The sequence below is a fragment of the Salmo trutta genome, chromosome 10 (genome assembly GCF_901001165.1).
Source record: "Salmo trutta chromosome 10, fSalTru1.1, whole genome shotgun sequence".
NCBI lineage: Eukaryota > Metazoa > Chordata > Actinopteri > Salmoniformes > Salmonidae > Salmo > Salmo trutta.
The window spans coordinates 19,266,669-19,290,806 of NC_042966.1; the positions used below are offsets into that span (position 1 = coordinate 19,266,669).

The 24,138-nt window shown below is 42.8% G+C and overlaps 1 protein-coding gene across 1 annotated transcript in view; it reads left to right on the plus strand.

Annotated features, from left to right (window-relative positions):
• The window catches only part of gas7b (growth arrest-specific 7b), a 54,376-nt gene extending 30,763 nt beyond the window's left edge, over positions 1 to 23,613 (plus strand). Inside the window, exons 3-14 of the mRNA XM_029764767.1 lie at positions 6,821 to 6,898; positions 7,893 to 7,981; positions 9,621 to 9,674; positions 11,077 to 11,166; positions 12,813 to 12,928; positions 13,207 to 13,281; positions 17,577 to 17,655; positions 18,705 to 18,833; positions 19,673 to 19,796; positions 21,557 to 21,636; positions 21,829 to 21,927; positions 22,038 to 23,613. Of these exons, the coding sequence (XP_029620627.1) occupies positions 6,821 to 6,898; positions 7,893 to 7,981; positions 9,621 to 9,674; positions 11,077 to 11,166; positions 12,813 to 12,928; positions 13,207 to 13,281; positions 17,577 to 17,655; positions 18,705 to 18,833; positions 19,673 to 19,796; positions 21,557 to 21,636; positions 21,829 to 21,927; positions 22,038 to 22,151 (1,127 nt within the window). The 3' untranslated portion in view covers positions 22,152 to 23,613. The remainder of the gene's footprint in view (positions 1 to 6,820; positions 6,899 to 7,892; positions 7,982 to 9,620; positions 9,675 to 11,076; positions 11,167 to 12,812; positions 12,929 to 13,206; positions 13,282 to 17,576; positions 17,656 to 18,704; positions 18,834 to 19,672; positions 19,797 to 21,556; positions 21,637 to 21,828; positions 21,928 to 22,037) is intronic.
• Positions 23,614 to 24,138: the final 525 nt, after the last annotated feature.

A 24,138-nucleotide genomic window follows, 5' to 3' on the forward strand; every position in this document is an offset into this window, starting at 1 on the left:
CAAACATGTCAAACGTTGTATAACATTAATCTTCAGGGCCTGTTTCAACAAGAGAGCCAATAAGATTCGAGTGGGACGATTTCATTGTGTTTCAAAACGTTTCCAAAGGTGGGGGTAGACACGGCCGCCGACGTCACAATGCTGATGGCCCTCCTACTGTGACCAATTGCCACAGCGTCTCCTTCACTGAGTTTCGACAGTAGAAGCCTCAAAACACTTTGTAAAGACTGGGGACATCTAGTGGAAGCACTAGATGCTCAATGAACGATTTTTCACGTTGTGAATTACAGGCAAGGCTGTGAAGTCGAGTCCACAATTCAGAATCCCACTTCCTGTTTCAATCGGTCTCGGGGTTTTGACTGCCATATGAGTTCTGTTATACTCACAGACACCATTCAAACAGTTTTAGAAACTTTAGGGTGTTTTCTATCCATATAAAATAAGTATATGCATGTCCTAGCTTCTGAGTTTGATTAGTAGGCCGTTGAAAATGGGAACAAATTTTTTCCAAAATGAGCTGTGGCGCGCCCTATGGTAGGATATCCGTAAGAGGATTTATGAACAGTGCCAACAATGCCACAGTGCTGGGAGCTAACCAGGCAGTGTCAATGTTAGCTAGCTAACATTAGGCTCTAACTAGAAAAGCAAACAGCTCTGGGAAACGAATAATGTCAGCTAGGGAGCCAGCTAACGTTAGCTAGCTAGTTAGCTAAAAGTACACTTTAGCTTAAGACAAATAGCTAGCTAGCTAGGTAAACAATGAACCTAGCTAGGTAAACAACGTTTAAGAGCACACACATCACGTAACGTTAGCTAATGAGCCAGCCAGCTAACATTAGCTAGTTAAACATTAATGAACAAAGTGCCAAGAATGCCACAATGCTAGGAGCTAACCAACCAGGTCCAATGTTAGCTAGCTAACATTAGGCTCTAACTAGAAAAGCAAATGGCTCTGGGAAATGAATAATAGCATCAGCTAGGGAGCCAGCCAGCTAACATTAGCTAGCTAGCTAACAGTACAATTTTGCTTTTAATGAAATCACTTTCTGTCAATATTAGAAATGTGTAATAGCTAGCTACATTTTCAGATATCTTACCTGTATACATCATCATGCATGATGGATGCATCTCCCTGTCAGGAATGCCATACCACCTTTGCCCTTAGTTTGAAGATGTAATCCGGAGGTGTTTTCTCCATCTCTTTAGCAATCATACTCTAATTCCACTGATTTCAAAACTTGATCCTCCAGAAAGTGGAGAGCAACACTTATGCAGCTCCACTACACAATACATTTTTAAAAAGCTGCGTTCAACAGGATTACCAACACAGACTGACGAGCTCAAATAGACAGAAGCCTCTATGTGGCAGACCAATCCTCTCTTCTCTCTCGGCATGGCCAGCCCACTCATTATCTCAGCCAATCATGGCTAGTGGGAAGGTTGCTATCTTTTTCTGTGGCTTATCCAACAAGGCTCGGAATTTAAACATTTTATTCAATATTTACAGATGACATACACGTTTGTTATTAAGGCACATGAAAGTTTACATGTTCGAGAAGGCATTTCTGACAAACACGCTTTGATAAATATTTTTTTTTACATTCAAACGGCTCTCCTGTGAAGTCGTGACTTGCGACATACGCCAAGTTTCCTGAATCGGGTCACATATTATGGCAAGAACAGCTCAAATAAGCAAAGAGAAAAGACAGTCCGTCATTACTTTAAGACAGGAAGGTCAGTGAATGTGGAAAATGTCAAGAACTTTGAAAATGTCTTCATGTGCAGTCGCAAAAAACATCAAGCACTATAATAAAACTGACTCTCACGAGGACCGCCACAGGAAAGGAAGACCCAGAGTTACCTCTGCTGCAGAGGATAAGTTCATTAGAGTTAACTGCACCTCAGATTGCAGCCAAATAAATGCTTCACATATTTCAAGTAACAGACACATCTCAACATCAACTGTTCAGAGGAGACTGTGTGAATCAGGCCTTCATGGTCAAATTGCTGCAAAGAAACCACTACTAAAGGACACCAATAATAAGAAGAGATTGCTTGGGGCAAGAAACACGAGCAATGGACATTAGACCGGTGGAAATCTGTCCTTTTGGTCTGATGAATTCAAATTTGAGATTTTTGGTTCCAACCGGCATGTCTTTGTGAGACGCAGAGTAGGTGAACGGATGATCTCCGCATTTGTGGTTCCCACCGTGAAGCATGGAGGAGGAGGTGTGACGGTGTGGGGGTGCTTTGCTGGTGACGCTGTCAGTGATTTTATTTAGAATTCAATGCACACTTAACCAGCATGGCTACCACAGCATTCTGCAGTGACACACCATCCCATCTGGGTCTGCGCTTAGTGGGACTATCATTTGTTTTTCAACAGGACAATGACCCAAAACACACACTCAAGGCTGTTTAAGGGCTATTTGACCAAGGAGAGTGATGGCGTGCTGCATCAGATGATCTGTCATCCACAATCACCCAACCGCAAACCAATTGATATGGTTTGGTATGAGTTGGACCACAGAAGAATGTTAGAAAAGCATTCCACATTAAGCTGGTTGAGAGAATGCCAAGAGTGTGCAAAGCTGTCATCAAGGCTAAAGTTGGCTATTTTGAAGAATATAAAATAACACTTTTTTGGTTACTACATGATTCCATGTGTTATTTCATAGTTTTGATGTCTTCAATATTATTATACAATATAGAAAATAGTAAAAATAAAGTAAAACCCTTAAATGAGTAGGTGTTTTAAAACCTTTGACTGGTACTGTAAATATAATGTAAACCCGTATTTAACTTCGCTCATTGTCACACTTTACTCATGCTAATTTGACATGCCAATGTCTCTTGAAGTAGCTGCATCTGCTTGTGATATGACAACAACAAAGAAGTTACTGCAAACAACGAACACTGTTGTTTTTCCTCGGACGTCATTGCACGTGCGATAGAACAGCAGAATGTATACAGCAAATGTATTTTACCACGTTGCGTGATGCTCCTCAACTCCGTTTCATCAACAAAACAATAATCGCGGCAGTGGGGCTTACAGTGGCACTATTTCCCCTACTGCGGATTCCATCTTTAATGATGATACTAGAATACCTGTTCCCAGATTGCAGTAGAGATTTGATTGAATTATTCTTTTGATGTATTTTATAGCACAATGACAATTATTGAGAGTGTAGTCGAGATTCGATTGAATCCTATCTTGATGTATCGTTAGTATAGCGTAATGACACTTACAGAGACTTGCCCCTTCTCAGGATTTTATTGCTACTGCTGTAGCTCCTGAGAGAAGGATACAGTGACATACAATTCCCCAGAGCTAACCTAATTATACTGTATTTCTTTCCATTAATATCTGATTCCTCCCATCAGATCGATTTCCTTTGTCAAGCTAACGGAGAGAAATAGAGGCAGAAAGCACCTTTTTAATGAACTGTTGTGACTGTGTTGTGACAGTGTTATACATCGTATCGGAAGGGAAAGACTCTCTCCTCCTTTGAGTCTGTCTGCCAAATCTCTCTCTCTCACCTTTCTCTGTTTCTGTCTCCTTCTTTTTTTTTTCTCTGTCTGTCTGTCTGTCTGTCTGTCTGTCTCTGTGTGTGTCATCGGAACTGATAGTTTTGGCTCAGTCTCTGCTTAGTACAGGCAGACAGCTGAGTGCTAGCCAAAGACACAAATGAAATAAAAGCTTGTTAGTCTCAACGACTGTTCTCTCCCTGGTGACACTAAGGGGTAATTGAGATCAAATTTGTATTGTGAATTTGGATATTGGAGTTAAGTGAATCACAGATTTTCTCTCTGTCTATCAGGTTCTGTGTCAGTCTTGCTTCTTATCCTCTTTTCTTTCGCTCTCTCCTTCTCTTGTTCTTGCTTCCTCCGGCAAGAGTAAAATGGGGACACATGAATTGAAAGAGTGAGGCAGAGAGTCTTGGTGAAGTTAAACAGCCATATTGGATTTACTGAAAGTTTGCACCTGTTATTTTTAACACACGGAGTTGACGATAAAGCAGTAAAAAAAAAAATGAAATAATGGTTGCTTTGTTGTCTTTTATTATCCTTATAAAAATAGCAGGTGCAATGCTCTGCTCACAGGTGCAAACACTTGAATCTGGCTCATATTCTTATTTCGCTCTGGGAAGTTGTCAAAGTCAGTCTGACAACTGTTTAGTTGGATTGGACAGAAACTGTGCATCCCTCACCTTCGCAACCATGAAAAACACTTTCAGATGACAGCAAGCTACACGTCATACATGTTTTTGTTTATATTGAATAGTTTCTCAATGATAAAAAAGAATGCAAGTGATTTATACTGCACAACTTTGTTTTAATGCATTGTTTAACTTACTTAGGATAAGCAAATTGTCTTGTCCCAGCTGTGACCCAGTAGAGTTGTAGTGACATGTTTTGGAGATTTAGAGAACTACAGTTGAAGTCGGAAGTTTACATACACCTTAGCCAATTACATTTGAACTCAGTTTTTCACAATTCCTGACATTTAATCCCAGTAAAAATTCCCTGTCTTAGGTCAGTTAGGATCACCACTTTATTTTAAGAATGTGAAATGTCAGAATAATCGTATAGTGATTTATTTCTTTCATCACATTCCCAGTGGTTCAGAAGTTTAAATACACTCAATTAGTATTTTGTAGCATTGCCTTAAAAATGGTTTAACCTAGGTCAAACATTTCAGGTAACCTTCCACAAGCTTCCCACAATAGGTTGGAATCACCACAATAGCTGGTGTAACTGAGTCAGGTTTGTAGGCCTCCTTGCTCGCACAAACCTTTTCAGTTCTGCCCACAAATTTTCTATGGGATTGAGGTCAGGACTTTGTGATGGCACTCCAATATCTTGACTTTGTTGTCCTTAAGCTATTTTGCCACAACTTTGGAAGTATGCTTGGGGTCATTGTCCATTTGGAAGACCCATTTGCGACCAAGCTTTAACTTCCTGACTGATGACTTGAGATGTTGCTTCAATATATCCACATAATTTGTCCTCCCTTATGATGCCATCTATTTTGTGAAGTGCACCAGGCCCTCCTGCAGCAAAGCACCCCCACAACATGATGCTGCCACCCCCGTGCTTCAAGGTTGGGATGGTGTTCTTTGGCTTGCAAGCCTCCCCCTTTTCCCTCCAAACATAACAATGGTCATTATGGCCAAAGAGTTCTATTTTTGTTTCATCAGACCAGAGGACATTCCTCCAAAAATACGATCTGTGTCCCCATGTGCAGTTGCAAACCATAATCTGGCTTTTTTATGGTGGTTTTGGAGCAGTGGCTTCTTCTTTGCTGAGCGGCCTTTCAGGTTATGTTGATAAAGGACTCGTTTTACTGTGGATATAGATACTTGTGTACATGTTTCCTCCAGCATCTTCACAAGGTCTTTTGCTGTTGTTCTGGGATTGATTTGCACTTTTCGCACCAAAGTACGTTCATCTCTAGGAGACAGAACGCATCTCCTTCCTGAGCGGTATGACAGCTGCGTGGTCCCATGATGTTTATACTTGCGTACTATTGTTTGTACAGATGAACGTGGTACCTTCAGGCGTTTGGAAATTACTCCCAAGGATGAACTAGACTTGTGGAGGTCTAGAATTTCTTTTCTGAGGTCTTGGCTGATTTCTTTAGATGTTCCAATGATGTCAAGCAAAGAGGCACTGAGTTTGAAGGTAGGCCTTGAAATACATCCACAGGTACACCTCCAATTGACTCAAATTATGTCAATTTGCCTATCAGAAGCTTCTAAACCCATGACATCATTTTCTGGAAATTTACAAGCTGTTTAAAGGCACAGTCAACTTAGTGTATGTAAACATCTGATCCACTGGAATTGTGATTTAGGTGAAATAGTCTGTCTGTAAACAATTGTTGGAAAAATGACTTGTGTCATGCGCAAAGTAGATGTCCTAACCGACTTGCCAAAGCTATAGTTTGTTAACAAGAAATTTGTGGAGTGGTGGAAAAATGAGTTTTAATGACTCCAACCTCAGTGTATGTAAACTTCCGACTTAAACTGTATCTATTATCATGAATGCTAGAAAGTAAACAAAAGTATTTGATATATTCTGTAGATCAATCAAACCAAAGAAGACTGTTTAAAATATCGTATCCCCCCCCAAAAAATGTGTCCTTAAGTTTTGTCCTCGGTGTTACTGCCTGAAAATCACTTATTACAAAGATATGCAAAGACCTTGAGCATTCCCTCCAGTGGCAAACTGTTATTGGGGGAAACGTCTATATGATATACAAATATTAGGTAATCACACCCTGTTATTATGTACAAATATTGAGGATTCTTTTGATAATTTGGTGTCCGAATCCAAAGTGTCACTTGGTGTTACTTAATTTACATTAAGGGGAATTACATAGTGAGCCAAATTATTAATCATTAAGGATTAATGACCTTAGATTTGAGCATCTGTGGCCTACTTTTCAGAAAATCCTAATGGACCGAAAATGTGTCATTGGTGTCACTACTCCTACTGGTGGCACAATGTTATGATAATGGTAAACATGATTTAAAGTCATTAAGCTGCCATATTCATTGATTTAGAATGGGAAGCTGTACCCAATACATTTACATAAAAACACATGAACACACAAAAATGAAGTTGCCACTGCAATTCAAGAATGACCCGTCAACATAATCATCAAGAACCTTAATATGAACAAGTTTTTGTTTCATGTAACCCTCTTGGACCTGCGATGAAATCCAGGGTAGAGATATTCTAGTATGTCTCTCAATTTCCATGTATTTCTGACCACACAAGTTAAATGGACTTTCATGTTCCTGTCTGGTTCCAGAGACAACGTGGGAGAGACCTTCCAGTGTACCTGGGACCCCCAAAACCCCTTTGAAACACAAGAACTCACTACCTACAGGTACTGACGCTATCTCTCTCATTCTCTCGCTCTTTCTCTCTCTCTTTATCCCCCCTCTCGCTCATTCTGTCCTTGACTCCCTCTCACTCTCTTTCTCTCACTTTTCCTCCTTTGCCAGTGTCGTGAGGGTTGTACATAGGCCTACCGCTGTGTGGCAGCACACAGAAAATTCCAGAGGCCTCTGACTACACACACACACACACACACACACACACACACACACTTCCTGTGGCTAATTTGATCTGCGATCTGGAGTCATCTCAACTCACGTTTGTTTGCTCAGGCTGATCACTAGACACAGTGGGGTATCTCATCTATACTGCCTAATAATTCTCTCCAACACACGCACTCACATGTAGTCTCGCATGCCGCCTGATCACTCAAACACACCTTCAAATGAACACATGCAACCAATGCACACACACACATGCAGACCAACTCTCCCAAATAATAGCTCATTTTCCTTGCCTGTGTACCAGAGGACAACCCAGGCGGTCTGGACTCAGAGCTGGGTTTGGTGAGGTGCTCGGTCTCTGGTTTCCAGTAACCGCCCTGATAAAGACATTTAACGAAGAAGAAGCGATTCTCTGATAGCTTTGTTTGAGTCACAACGATAAGTTAATTTACCCCCGGCTCAGATATACAGACAACTCATAGGAGGCAAACACATTATTCCTCCTCCGCAGGCTCTGTGTTACAAATAAAATTCTCTCTTTCTCGCTCCCCCGCCCCTCTCTCTCCATCTCTTTCTCTCCCTCTCTCTCTCTCTCCCTCTCTCTCCCTCTCTCTCCATCTCTCTCCCTCTCTCATCTCTCTCCCTCTCTCTCCCTCTCTCTCCCTCTCTCTCCCTCTCTCTCCATCTCTCTCCCTCTCTCCATCTCTCTCCCTCTCTCCCTCTCTCCCTCTCTCCATCTCTCTCCCTCTCTCTCCATCTCTCTCTCTCCATCTCTCCATCTCTCTCTCTCCATCTCTCTCCCTCTCTCTCCCTCCACAGTGAACGGGTTTCACTCCAGTGGCGGTACGTTGCATCAGAATGAACACTCCCACATCGGTCTGGTCAAAAAGCCCAGTTCCGAACCACAGGTAAAACCGGTGTCCTCCTCTTCCTCCTCCTCCCTCCTCTTCCTCCTCCTCTCCTTCTCTCGTTGCTCCAGTTAAGGGCTTCCCCATGAACCCCATGAACTATGCTTATGTTTACACAGAAGATGGCCCATTTCTGTTTCTTCATATTACACCACCAACAGCCACCACCACGCCACAGGGGTAGCCAGTCAACGAAAGCATTTAGCAGCGTTTAGCATTGGCATAGCAGAAGCAGAAGCTATGCCAATGCATCCCCGTTCATAGAGGTACTGTACAGTAGTAGCTTCAAACAGCAGATTTCTCCTATGTACAGTAATGCCATGGTTACTGGTGACATGGTTACCCAACCTCCTTAGACACACGCACATGCAAAAACACACACGCAAAGACAGAGGCAAAGACCGACACGTGCCCGCACGCACACACACACACACACAACCCAGTCATCATGAAATGAGATAATGATACTCATTACCCCAGGAAAGGAGAGCAGTTTCTCCATCCTGATTCCTTTCATTATCTTATCCTCAGATCATAATTAGGAGAGCACTCATCGTCGTTCAGACGCGCACACACACACACACACACACACACACACACACACACACACACACACACACACACACACACACACACACACTCAGTCACACACCATCCTTCAGATACACCCCACCACTACCCAGCTTCTTATCCTCCTTTAGCTCCTCCTTTAACTTCTCCTTTAGCTCCTCCTTTAACTTCTCCTTTAGCTTCTCCTTTAACTCCTCCTTTAGCTCCTCCTTTAGCTCCTCCTTTAGCTCCTCCTTTAGCTTCTCCTATAGCTCCTCCTTTAGCTCCTCCTTTAACTTCTCCTAAAGCTCCTCCTTTAGCTCCTCCTTTAACTTCTCCTAAAGCTCCTCCTTTAGCTCCTCCTTTAACTTCTCCTTTAGCTCCTCCTTTAGCTCCTCCTTTAGCTCCTCCTTTAGCTCCTCGTTTAGCTCCTCGTTTAGCTCCTCGTTTAGCTCCTCCTTTAACTTCTCCTATAACTCCTCCTTTAACTTCTCCTATAGCTCCTCCTTTAACACCTCCTTTCTATTGTTCTCATTGGGAGAGGGAGATGAGGTGTGGAGCATTCTTTACTTTGTCAATAAACCCCCTCCCCTCCCTTCCTCCTTCTCGCCAGCCCTGTGTCTTGCTTCAGTGGGTATGGTATGGACAGTGGGGGATGTGCACTCTCTCTTTCATTCTTTCTCTCCCTCTCGCTTTCTGTCTCTACCTTTTTTAAATCTACATCTACCCCCTCCATCTCATTACACCCACTCTTTCTCTCTGTTTCGCTCTGCGTGCGCACGCACGCACTCATACACACTCAAATGTACACACACTCATATTGCTCATGTGATGACATAGTCTGAGCCGAAGTGCGTTCACTCACTCACACACACACAAACATCCAAGCACGATTTGCTCTGTGCTGCAGACATGCCCCCCTACTCAGCACTGCAACACACACACTCACACACACAGTAGCCGGAGCGGAGGCAGCGCACAGACAGTCAGTCCCAGAGAGCTCCAGTGTGTGTGAGTGTGTGTGTGTTAGCCAGAGACCATGTCGGACACAGAGGAAGGTTTTGACGGAGCATCCTGTCTCGCTCAACAGAATCCGGGTCCTGCATCACCCACCAGGAGACAGAGCAAAGAGACTACCATCACAGTGAGTACCACTACTAAAACAATCCCAGACCCAACCCTAACCCTAACCCTAACCCCAACACGCATGGGCAATACAAAGTTGCAAAATCCAACTGATGATGTTAGGGACTATTGAGACCGAGACATGATTTAGATGCCAGTGTCGAACAGAATTGAATATTGACATTTTGAATTTGTAAAACAGTTGTAGAAATTTTGGAAACACTGAGACCTGAGCAGAGGTGAAGGAGTGCACAGGGGTTGCAGTGGAGGGAACGAAGCTGCTCTCCCTGTTCCCACAGCAACCAGGACAATGCTATTGATTGGCGGATGGGTTGAGAGGGAGAATTGGCAGACAGTGCTGATTTAGTCTTCAGCTAATAAGTCAGGGGTTAAGGGAGGGGTTGACAGAGGTCAACTAAGGCCACTTAAAGGCTCATTAGAAAGGGATGGAAGCCAGATGGGGATGTTTTAGCTGCTTTGTGTGAACTTTCATCTGAAGACAGGAATAGTGGAAAGAGGACCGTCTTCATTATCATACCATTTCCACTAGCAACTTCACAGCAGTAAACTGCTGGACATGAACAGCAGTGGATCCACACACACACGCATGCGCACACACACCTCCAGCACCTCGAGGCGGAGTTGTTTTGCTGCTGGAGGTAATGAAAGTAAATGTGAGGGGAGACAACAGTCCTGCTCTGTGTGCTAACAGTTGGAACTGACGATCACACAGGAGACCTGCTGTTAGCACTCTGCCTGCTTCGCCGTGTGTGTGTGTGTGTGTGTGTGTGTGTGTGTGTGTGTGTGTGTGTGTGTGTGTGTGTGTGTGTGTGTGTGTGTGTGTGTGGAGCGACTATAATACACAACGCTCAGGCCCTGTGCAGCAGCAAGAGAACAGATAGATGAGCCGAGCAGGGAGATGGTCGCTCGGCCAACAGATTTAACATTAGAGGAGAAAGAGAATTTTAACACACTGTCAGGACTGTTCAGTGATAAATGCTGGTGACAGGACAAGGTTGACAGTTTCTGTGTTTTCATGGAGCATTATTCATGAAGTCTGGAAATAAAAAAGAGTTGACAAATTCAAGGAGCGATATGAAGTCTAGATGAACTGAGGTGAAGTGTTGCCAGAGCAACGGTGGCAGAGCACCTTGAAGAGTAGCATCAACAGAGTTGGACAGTTACTGTCTGTGCAGTGTGGATGTGTGTGCAGCTCCACATCCTGCACTATTGCTAATCTCAATGTAGACCTTCATGGCTTAGACTCCTCAGACCCGTGTATACCAAGTCTAATTTAATCAAATAAAATATAATGCCCAATGGAAAAATGTTCTCTTCTCTCTCTTTCTCCCATCTCTCTTTCTCCCATCTCTCTTTCTCCATATTCCCCCCCCCACACTCTTCCTGTCTCTCTCGTCCAGATTAACTGTGTAACGTTCCCCCTCCCTATGAGTATGCCTGAGCAGCAGCTGCTGAAGCCAGATGAGTGGAGCTACTGTGACTACTTCTGGGTAAGACACAGACTGGCCACACCACAGAGTCATATTAAACTACTCTACACTATACTACACTACACTACTCTATACTACGCTACACTACACTACTTTACACTACACTACTCTACACTACTCTACACTACTTTATACTACTTTACACTACTCTACACTACTCTACTTTACACTACTCTAACACTACTCTACACTACTTTACTCTACACTACTCTACACTACTTTACACTACACTACTCTACACTATTTTACACTACTTTACACTACACTACTCTACACTACTTTACACAGCAATACACAACACTACACTCTGAAGAAAAGTTGCTATCTAGCACAAATGGTTCTTCGGCTGTCCCTATAGGAGAACCCTTTGCAGAAAATGTTTTGGTTCCAGGTAGGACCCTTGGGTTTCATGGGTTACATGAAACCAAAAAGTGTTCTCCTATGGGGATAGCCGAAGAACCCTTTTGGAACCCTTTTTTCTAAGAGTGTACACTACTCTACTCTACACTATACTACTCTACACTATACTACTCTACACTACTCTACACTGCACTACTCTACTCTACACTGCACTACACAACACTACACTGCACTACTCTACACTGCACTACTCTATACTGCACTACTCTATACTGCACTATACAACACTACTCTACACTGCACTACTCTATACTGCACTACTCTACACTGCACTATACAACACTACTCTACACTGCACTGCACTACTCTACACTGCACTACTCTACACTGCACTACTCTACACTGCACTACTCTACACTGCACTACTCTACACTGCACTACTCTACTCTACACTGCACTACTCTACACTGCACTACTCTACACTGCACTACTCTACACTGCACTACTCTACACAACACTACTCTACACTGTACTATCGAACACTACTCTACACTGCACTACACTAAAACCATTCAGACACTGCAGCCTTCAAGGACTGGAGTTGTGCTGCCGTGCCTTAGACTGCAGTCCACAGCTCTTCCACATAAACAGCCGTGCGATAAACACTTAAACAGGACACTTTCCAGAATCGTCAGAGTAAGGCTGCAGAGCTGTAGTAGAATAACACAAGACATAGTGAGAGCGGCTCCATGCATCTGATTTGGCTCTGCTTTCATTTCTCCCACGGCTGAAACGTAATCACCACCAGGTGTGTTCTGAGGTTTTAACACTCAGCTAATGTTACAGTCGGACTGGGCTAACGTTACGCTTTGAGGTGACAACAGCAGAAGACGCTCGTAAAGAAAGAGTGGATACCGTACACCGAGAGTGACAGCTTTTACTGAGACACAGAGGATCAGATTAAAACAGGTTGCCAAGTATTTAGTACTCTCCTGCTGTGTGTGAAATGTAGACATTCTAGAACACTGGCTGTGGTACTGTAGAATGGATTATAGTGCTGCAGTAAATATTGCCTGGTATTTTCCCATCAATACAATACAATGAATAACTGTATGAATGAATGCATACCATGCAATAAATTACAATACAATATCACTATACGATACAACCCAGCGGTGAATTAATTTACAAAAATGGTCATATTTGTGGATTGTTTGTTGATTTACAGTATGTTACACTAGATGTTGTTATACAGTAGTGTGTATTTATGTTGTGTTGTTGTGTAGGAGGATAAGAAGGACCCTCAGGGGACAAGCTGTATCTCAGGGTTTGAGGTCTTGCTGCAGAAACAACTGAAGGGGAAACAGATGCAGAAAGAGATGGCCGAGTTTATACGAGAAAGGTAACAACAAAATCGAACATCATTATCTCCGCTGATTTGTCAGCCACCCTGGTCAGACCAATGTTTCACAACTCCTTTTTAATCTTGAGTATTTTCCTGTTTGACACATGTTGCCATGAAAACCATGCAATGGAAAATATCATTTCTTGAAATAAATGTTTTTTTTTTTTTTGCACAGATGTGCACTTTTCCCCTTTGTGCAAAACAGGAAAAATGACTTGCTATGTGTTGCAATTCTTTGGTACTGTAACAAAATGTTTTCTTCTTCCCTGTTTCAGAATAAAGATAGAAGAAGAATATGCCAAGAACCTCTCCAAGCTGTCACAAATTCCCCTCGCAGGACAGGAAGAAGGGTGAGTGAGCAGTGGCATCACTTCCTGTGGTGGTTCCTTGATAAAGAGGAACCTACATCTACACTGACTATACAAAACAATAAGAACACCTGCTTTTTCCATGACATAGATTGACCAGGTGAATCCAGGGGGAAGCTAGGATCCCTTATTGATGTCACTTGTTAAATCCACTTCAATCAGTGTAGATGAAGGGGAGGAGACAGGTTAAAGAATGATTTTTTTTTTAAGCCTTGAGACAATTGAGACATGGATTGTGTGTGTGTGTGCCATTCAGAGGTTGAATGGGAAAGACAAAAGATCTAAGTGCCTTTGAACGGGGTATGGTAGTAGGTGCGAGGCGTACTGGTTTGTGTCAAGAACTGCACCGCTGCTGGGTTTTTCAAGTTTCCCATGTGTATCAAAAATGGTCCACCACTCAAAGGACATCCAGCCAACTTGACACAACTGTGGGAAGCATTGGAGCCAACATGAGCCAGCATCCCTGGGGAATGCTTTCAACACCTTGTAGAGTTCATGTCCTGACGAATTGAGCCTGTTCTGAGTGGAAAAGGGGGTGCAACTTATTATTAGGAAGGTGTTCTTGATGTTTGGTACACTCAGTGTATGAGTCACAGCTGGAATAGCTGTCGTCTGTCGCCTCACTCACACACTGTGCTCGTGCTCACTGACGCTTAGGAAGATATGGCACAATACAAGAAAATCGCTCCGCGTCAACATTTTGAAAGGTACCATGTCAAAAGTTATTTCACAGATTATGCAAATTATTTTCCAACTCCTAACCAACTCCTGTAGATCTGAAAGGATTTGATGATTTGTACATTTTAGTCAAAGATGGTGGAGACTTTCTGATGATAAAACAATCATATAGCTAGGAGCAGGAACACTGTGTTTATTGTCTGACTGGACAGAAGGGGACCGTGGTTCCTCTCCCGTTAGGGTGGCATTGAACCATATCAGCCCAGACTGATTGGTGAGACTGCATGGAGGCCCAGCCAGTCAGTAGAATCCGTGAAACAGGAAGTATGGTCATCCTGAAATGAACTGTGCAGCGACATTCCCCATCCAACCTGACACAGCTTGAGAGGATCTGCAGAGAAGAATGGGAGAAACTCCCCAAATACAGGTGTGCCAAGCTTGTAGCTTCATACCCAAGAATACTCAAGGCTGTAATCGCTGCTAATGGTACTTCAAGAAAGAAATTAAAGAATTGTCTGCTAAACAGTTATCTGTGCGTCTTGACAAAACTAGAGTAATATGTCCCTTTCAGCCGCATCCTACATTAAACAGATATGCAATAATTCATTAGATACATAGATACAAGGGTCTGATTACTTATGTAAATGTGATATTTCAGTTCATTTGTAATAAATTAGCAACAATTTCTAAAAACCTGTTTTTGGTTTGTCATTATGTGGTGTTGTGTGTAGATTGAGGTTGACTTTTTTTAAATACATTTTAGAATAAGGCTGTAACCTAACAAAATGTGGAAAAAGTCAAGGGGTCTGAATACTTTCTGAAGGCACTGTATGAGAGGAGGGATAGATAGATGGGGGGATTGATTAAGAGACAGAGATGGGGGGCACACATAGTGAAGGAGAGAGAGGGAGAGAAGGGGAACCCATCTTCAGTCTGGCACAATAGGGAAACCTCTCACTGTGAGCACCTCTTTGTCTGGTACTCCCCTGGTAAATGGGTTCCTGAGGGGGAATGGCAGGCTGTATGGTGAGGGTCCTGGGCTAGGCTGAGGGGAATGGCAGGCTGTATGGTGAGGGTCCTGGGCTAGGCTGAGAGGGAATGGCAGGCTGTATGGTGAGGGTCCTGGGCTAGGCTGAGGGGGAATGGCAGGCTGTATGGTGAGGGTCCTGGGCTAGGCTGAGGGGGAATGGCAGGCTGTATGGTGAGGGTCCTGGGCTAGGCTGAGGGGGAATGGCAGGCTGTATGGTGAGGGTCCTGGGCTAGGCTGAGAGGGAGGGAAGGCTGTAAACGTCTGCATACCACATTTACCACACAGACATAATGAGTCGGGCCACTCTGCCAGACTTAACTACAGTACATGTGCTCTAAACACACACTGTGTTATGAGACTGCTCTGTGCCAGATACTTGTACCAGATATGGCTCTTTAAGGCTCTGAGAGTGGGTGAGAATGGAGGCAGAGGAGAGAGATGCCGCACCAGTTTATGAGAGGCTTGATATACTGATGTTTATGATACTGCCCTACGGTCAACACTGAAACAAAGATGGTAGGGCACTCTCCTGCATTAGACATATGATGCTGGACTACTAAAACCCCTTCTCTGCGTTTTATTCAACTCTGTACGAGTTGACCTCTCTCCACCACTGTACTGCACCAGTGTTATTGTGATAGAATGGCAGGGTGGGGTGGAATTGTTTCATATAGATTCTAGAATCTAGACGATGCCAGTGAGTTCCGTCCACTCACGCCCACCACATCCAGAGAGAGCAACACAATACTGTTATTATCTCCTCTCTCTCTACCCTGCTCTGTTGTCAGCCTGGCTTCCTGGACAATCACTGTTTTGTTGCTATGCTCCTGCCCTGCCTGCGTCCGAGCCCAGAAATACTGCCTGTTTATTCCTGAATTTACCATTTGTCTGGCCGTAACGCAGCCCCGAGAGCATGTGACTAGCTTGTATCAGTAGATTCGCTACCAATCATGTGCTGTATTTACAGTGGGCTAGAAAGGAGTGGACACTGGTCCATTTGTTTGGCTAAACTGTTGTTGGACATTGCTCTCTAGGGTATGAACGCTTTAAGCAGCTGTCTTAAGGATATGAGTATGAGGAACCAACTGTGAATGCGTTTTGGATCGGTGCCATTGTGTACTTTTTTAGTAGCCTATAACACTTTATAACCTACCAGTATAGAAACCTTCTTGCAAAACACGTTATTAATCTCAGTGGGACTTCTTGATCAGATGAAAGTAAAAATACCTTTTTTAGCAATTTGTTTGTGTATCTGTTCTTATCCATTTTCTGTCGCTTCTTTATCTATCTTCCATCTCTTCTCAGATGGCTCTGAAAGTAGCTGAATATAGTATATTAAAGTGCAGTTAGCAGAGCAGAGAGCAGCACCCCGATGCTGTAGGAATGTAGCCTGCATGGGTGTCAGTCCGAGAGAATTCCACATGTGTCTCCCATTCAGAGCGATGCTTTGATGTGACCTGGCTAGTGGTGAAGAGGCTAAAGACCCTCCTCTCCTGCTCCAGACCCAGACCCAGAAATGACTCATGGCTGTGTGGGGCCTGCTGCTGGCTCACTGTATGGCAACTTGGATAAATATTCTGCTAATATTTGGAATGGAGGACTCAAGATTTATGTTCAGAGGACAAGAGGTTGCATAGCCTGGTGTCTCACTCACTGATGTACCATGGCTTTGAATTTTCCGTTAAGGATATGTAGACTTTTTAACATCGTCTGGTTCCATCTGCTATGATCAGTGTTCATTTTATTTTAATTAACTAGGCAAGTCAGTTAAGAACACATTTTTATTTACAATGACGGCCTACCGGGGAACAGTGGCCTTGGTTAGGGGCCACGATCTAGCAACCTTTTTGTTACTGGCCCCATGCTCTAACCACTAGGCTGCCTGCCGTCCCTTAATGTTGGTGTCCGCTCACCTTTGTCAGTATTTTCTGTAGATATGGTTGATTAGATATAAATTGACAGCATTCATTTGTAAACATTAATTAAAGACGTATTATACATTTTCCCACACTGCATTGTTACAGAGATGAAAGTGTTGCAGAATGTTCTGAAGTAAGAAGAAACCATGAACGGGTTTAGCTTTATCTCATATCCTCAGTCTATACATCCTAACCAGCCAGTTAACTTGCAGAGGACCAAACACAACTGTGAGAGGGCTGCCTGCTGGGTTATATGCAACCTATGAACTTTTAAAACTGGACCTTCAGTTGAACCTCATCGCTCTCTCTGTTTGGCAGGATCCACCCTGACACTTCTTATCTTTTCTTTCTCTCTCTCTTTCTCTCTTTCTCTCTTTCTCTCTCTCTCTCTCTTTCTCTCTCTCTTTCTCTTTCTCTTTCTCTTTCTCTTTCTTTCTCTCTCTCTTCTCTCTCTCTGTAAAGCCTGTGTGGTCTTAACTCTTGATGTGAGTGGTACTTAGCTCCTACAGGATGTGGTCCTCTCACTCCTACCCTTCTTTCAACTATTACCCCCCCCCCCTCTCTCTATCTGTCTCCTAGTACTACGTAGTGTCGTATAGTGATAGTGTGGTTTCTCTGTGGTCTAACTGGTGTGTTATCGCTCTCCTCAGTACTCTAGGGGAAGCCTGGGCGCAGCTGAAGAAGAGTTTGGCAGAAGAGGCTGAGGTTCACCTCAAGTTCTCCTCTAAGGTACTGTATTACACTGGAGTGTGTTCTTTACACAAAGAAAACACTTCACATTTTGGGAATTCTTTTCCACATGACTTTAGTTCACAGGACAGTCTATTTAACATTGTGTCCCATGGTTTTGTAACACTTAATTGAGGCCTATTTACTCTCTGGCCCCTTGCTGCGAAATACACATGTATGATTGGTTTGTCTTGGGAGGGAGAGAGAGAGGGAAAGAGAGAGGTATTGTGTGTGAGAGAAAGAGAGGTTCCAGCCAGGAGCCCAGCTGGACTGAGTGGAGGAAACAACGTCAGTGTTTCAATTCTCTGGAGACACAGACACACACAGATGTGCTGTATTTAGTACAGCTTGAGGTTTAGGGGGGGGGGGGTGTGAGAGATGGAAGCGAAGAGTGAGAGAATGAGCAGAGAGTATTATCTAGGAAAGGGGGGGAGAGAAAATGAGCAGATTTGAATACATTCTTCATGCACCTCTATCTCTTCAATAGCTATTTATTATCCTTCAATCGGTGTCCTATTCAATCCATTTCAATCAGGTTTCTGCAGTAATTTAATAATGTTTCCTCTTGCATTGTGCGTTTCATAATTTACTGATTTGCCCATATAATGTCTATAAACTGTTTATGGGTAGGAGTCTGTCTGTCTCCCAACCGTAAATAATCTCCTGGTCCTCAGCAGACAGTCTTCAGTAGAATCTAAGCAGCTCACAAATCAAACTCTACATTGACCTACTTTTATATTTTAGAGACACACATTTGTGACTATAAATCATTGACAGCTCTGTCAGATAAACATGTTTTATGGGTAAAAAAGGGGCTTTTGTAAATAGCTGTCCCTTAGCCACTAAGGATATGAGATACAGGCATAGAAAAACAAGACAAAAACAACACAACTGTCAACACAGTATATCATTATTATAGGAAAAGGCCATGGCCAGCTGTTTCTACTAACCACACGGCTTAAACAGGAAAAACCCCAGGTAAATGTTACAGGCCTTCCAAACAGTTGTCTCCAATGAGGTCTGCATTTATTGTTTTTGAACTCTTTCAGCTCCAGAGTGAGGTGGAGAAGCCTCTGTTGACGTTCAGAGATAACTTTAAGAAGGACATGAAACGGTTCGACCATCACATCGCAGAACTACGGAAACATCTGGTTGGACGGCACACAGCCGTGGAGAAGGTACCCATCCTGACGCAACGAGACGCAACACACACATACACAAACACACACATACACACATACACACAAACACACACAAAAATATACGTTTCCATTTTTATTTTTTGGCAGACGGTCTTATGCAGAGCGACTTACATTAGTTATCCAAAAGTTGGCGCAATAATAACCGTCCTTGCACTTTGCAGCTGTAGAATTTCAGGAATCTTCTCACATGAGATTAAAATTCCACAAATTGTCCCTAAGTAGAGGACTGTTTCCTGTCAACACACACACACACACACACACACACACACACACACACACACACACACACACACTACCTCTTTGTGCTTCTATAAATAATGATTGGACCGATCCCTTCAGCTACCATAGACTTGTCAACTCATTTTCCTTGTCATCTCCTCACCATCAGTCATTTAGATGTTCATAATGCCTGGCTAATAGCAAGTAGTAGCCTACTGCAGGTTAGGCGACCCTGTTCCTGGAGTGCTGCAGGTACTGCAAGATTTTCTTCCAAGAAGGCAATGAGGTCCAACCGAGCTAAATTCAACACACCTGGTCTTCCAGGTTGGTTAAATCAAAACATGAAGTGCCTGCAGCTCTCCAGAACCAGGGTTGCCTACACCTGGCCTACTGAAATACCCTCCGGTATGTCCCCATTCATTTTGTTATAAGCGTTCTTAACAGATTATAACAACGTTATGACAGACTTTATAACATCTGAATGCATCTCTAGGCTTGTAAAGCTCTAGCGGACAGACAGAAGTACCTGAAGGTGAAGACTCAGCAGCTATAAGCATTCATAACAGCTTTTATAACATCTTAATATATCTCTCTAGGCCCGTAAGGCTCTAGCGGACAGACAGAAGGACCTGGAGGTGAAAACCCAGCAGATGGAGATCAAACTAAGCAACAAGATCGAGGAGGACATCAAGAAGGCCCGGCGGAAGTCCACACAAGCAGGTCAGAGTCCAGGTCAAAGGTCAAACCAAAGGTCATCAGTCACTGTGGGGTTAGCCAGTGGGGTCAAAGACTCACATGTTTGTTATAACTGATAGGGGTGTCATTAATTACGTCCCCATCTGGGTGTCTTGAGTATTTTATCTGTACGGATTACAGGTTCTTATAGTACAAATCTGACCAAGTGAGACTAGGATGTAGCTAGCTAACACCTAACTTTAAACAAAAAGTGGTTTATGACTTGCTAAACAGACACTCTAAACTATATACAAACAGTCGTCATGACTGTGTTGTCAGTGTTATGTCCAATGGCATGTTGCCGTGGAGACCGAGTACACATGCAGAATAGCATAAATAGCAATAAACAAGAAGAAAAGGAAAGTTCCTGTAAGAAATCTCTTGACGCTGGCAACGGTGCAATGAAACAGAAAGGTGTCTTGAGGCTTAATCTCAACCCGTCAGGCGCGTGTTTAAGTGCCTCCTTGTTTGACTATCAGATGGAGACAGATTAAACCGCCTGGTTTGCAGTGCTATCTGTACAGTAGACATTTAACTATGTATGAGTCACTGGTTTATCAGCAGTTTCACTGAGACTGGGGGGGGGGGGGTCTGTGGAACGACATGGAGAACAGAAACGCGGCGTAGTGCATCTCTAGGCCTGTAGACAGGCGTGGGTGTGGTGGGTTATCTCTCTCCATGCTTCCCTCTGGAGCCTGGCCTTCTGGCAGTGAGGGCGGGAGGGAGAATGCTGTAGACAAAATGTAGTTTTAAGGTTAGATATTTGGAAAAGTAACTGTTGAGAATAAACAGATGACCTCATCCGGAGAGTGACATCATGGCTGGACCATACACTCACATCGTGGCTCGCCAGATACTCACAGTGAGAGGTGGATAAACACACACACACACACTCGCACAAACTTGCTCACACATGCGCGTACACGCACTCGCACACCACACGCACTCACACCTCCTCTTTGCTTGCGTAGTCTGTGTGAAAAGCAGCAGCAGTCGTTTGTGACGAGGGTGATGGCGGTGTGTGTGTGTGTGCCAGCTATGACAGTCGTGTGAAGGAGGTAGAGAGAGAGAGCGCCAACGCACAACACAGCGCATCTGCTTATCATTTTAGCAAGGCTACATTCTCAGTCCCAGTCGCCATAGATATGTTCTCTACCCCTGACTAAAGGCAATTCAATTAAACACAATGTACTGTGCCTCTCCAATACATACTATTAATTACTACGTCTTAAGGGAAGATAACAGTGTCACACATCAGTGTAATTTTAGAGGCATCTCTCTGATTGTGTTTTATGAGTAGGGTATGGCTACGTACATGTTCTTGTCGGTATATATTACACTGTAATTAGAATGTATCAGACTGAACTGTGTATTATTCATATTGCTGATGAATAATCTGATGATCTGATAGGAGGAGTAGCTGCTGCATCAGGGGCTAATGGGGATCCTAATAAATTACAAACAAATAAAACACTATATAAGACTGAAATCGGATATACATCCATTTATAGCAAGTTGTTCTGCAACGTGATCCTTAGTTATCGTTTTTTTGGGGGGGGGGGCGCTAAGGTTCAAGGAGAAGAAGGAAGAGGGGCGTTCCCTTTTTATAAGTTAATATTTAGACTTGGGCTCCCCCTGCTGGAGAAGTTATTGAACATACATCATAAACCCAGAAGAGAGAAGGGTGCCAGCTGGTGTCCAAAGTATAGATAGGTTTGTCTAAACATCATTTTTGTCTCTACCAGGAGATGACCTGATGCGCTGTGTCGACCTTTACAACCAGTCCCAGTCCAAATGGTTTGAGGAGATGGTGACCACAAGCCTGGTAAGATTCTCCTTTGTATTTCCTCCTTTTATTAAAAGTGACTCTGTATGTAACTTATTGCTTTCATAGCCTGGGTGCTAGTCTGTTTCTACTCCAGCCATCTTATCGAGGTGTTGGTTTTAACGACAGAAAGGAGGAATCTGAATCATGTCATCTAAAACCTCATTCCCTTCAATCCATTCTGTCCATCAGGAGTTGGAGAGGCTGGAGGTAGAGAGGGTGGAGATGATACGACAGCATCTGTGTCAGTACACCACCCTGCGGCACGAGACGGACATGTTTAACCAGAGTGTAAGTCAAGCACCACCTCGTAGTACCTCTAGAGGGCGCTAAATGCCCTGTTTTTTTTTCACACACAAACATACAGGGTATTGACTGTTTTTTTCCACCTGCCCCTGCAGACGATGGAGCCGGTGGATCAGCTGTTACAGAGTGTGGACCCAGCTAAAGACCGAGAGCTCTGGGTCCAGGAGCATAAGACAGGAGACATCAGGCCTGTGGACATTGAGATATAACACACCCGGGGGTCACACACACACATGTGGAGCCACAAGACTAAATCTTTACTAGGGATTCAAGACCTTAGCCCCCTTACTAAAGTCAACTTTGAGATATTATGGACATCTCTTTTACTTTCCCTTTCTGCTGAGAGAGAGAGAGAGAGATTCTGAAAGTGAATGACAGCAGTGTACCACCAGACAGTGTTCATTATGCCCTAGAGGACTACTATAGGGAAGACAGGTGTGTTTATGGGCCAAACTCAGGTGAGGGGACTGTATTACCAACATAAACAAACGGCATGGCTATTTTGACCTGTACATAATCTATGGTCTACAGTACGTGACTGTGTGAGCTTTATCCACTTCCTTAAAATAACCCCAAACAAATTCTGTAAATTGTTGGCCAAATGAAATACTGATGCAAAGGTTAATTATGAAATTTAACAGCTACTGCTGCTTTTATGTAATAACCGTACATCAAATGCATTCCAATTTATAGATTATATTTTATCTGCGCCACTAAATGTAAACTATAAAGTGAGGTGAACAAAAGGTTTTTAAGGTGAATATTGATTCTGCAGACCTATATCAAATGGGTCGTTTGGAAGAGAGATTGACACATTTAACAGATCTACAATGTTTTGTGATGTTTTTCTTACTGTTGAATTGATCAACATTTGAATTATAGTCTATAAGGGGGGCAGTACAACTGGGATGCTGTTACAAGGGAATGTGCTTTAGCTTTTGTAAATACAAGATGAATATACTGTATGTAAGATAATGGGGTGTAGAAGTAAAACATCTAGAGAATGAAGGATGTAAAATAGTGTGAAATAGTGGAATCCGCAGCAAAACAGATGAGATATATATATATATATGTATATATATATATATATATATATATACACATATATATACACATTACACAGGAGTGATGGTACAGATAATATATTAAACTGATATTACACAATGATTATTTTTATACTAAATGAAACGACGACAAGGTCGTTTCAGAGACATGCTAACTGGATATAGATCCTCAACTGAAGTTGAAATGATTACAGTATATCATGATCCTGTTTCTCTCCTGTAAGTATTACGTACATGTTACTACTGTTCCATGCAGAGACATACATGTTGTACAGACTTTTCCATTATTGTTTGTTTGGTGCAACAAGAACCTTGAACGTTCCAAGGATTCTGCATATGGACATAACTGCTGAATGTTTGGCATTAATGTTTTTGCATTGATATGATAAATATATAGATATACATTTTATGTTACATCTATCTCTGGTAGTTCCTTTCTGCTGTTTTTATTTTACAATATAACCAGATTATTTTTTTTGTTGGTGTTTGTGTTTCTGGCAAATTATTTTGAGGGTACAAGAAGACATTTAAGGAATGAAAAAAGGTTTTATTTCGTAACACATTTTCACATTCAACAATAAAATGCTTTGGACAAGTAATGTAAAAATGTTTTGGCAGTGGTATATATATGTCTGCACATTATATAATGGTAAACTTTGATATAGCATCTTCGTCAAATCTTATGTCCGAAATTCTGGGAACACTTTATTTGGATAGTCCATCTGTAGATGGTCTACAGATGGTCGTACGATCAACAAACGATCTGTTGATAAACAATTACTTGCTAAGGTTACGGTTAGGTTTAGAATAAGGGTTAAGGTTAGTTAATAGATGGTTAGTTGGAATGTTACTGATAGTCTAGAGCATCTACAGATGGACTAAATATAGTGTTAGTGAAATTCTTACTCGACATGCAAGCGGGTATAACCTCAGATGCCAGTGGAAGACTTGCGATACAAATGCAGATTTCAGGATAGGATATTGCCCCGTGGTTGCAAAAGGTCATGCACATTACTGCTATATAACTTTACTTGGTCAAACTCTTTGGACGAGCAAGTAGAATGAGAGTCAAATGTGAACAAACTTTCTTTTGACTTCTCTATGTAGGTCTTTAAACTGTCTATCAATGTCT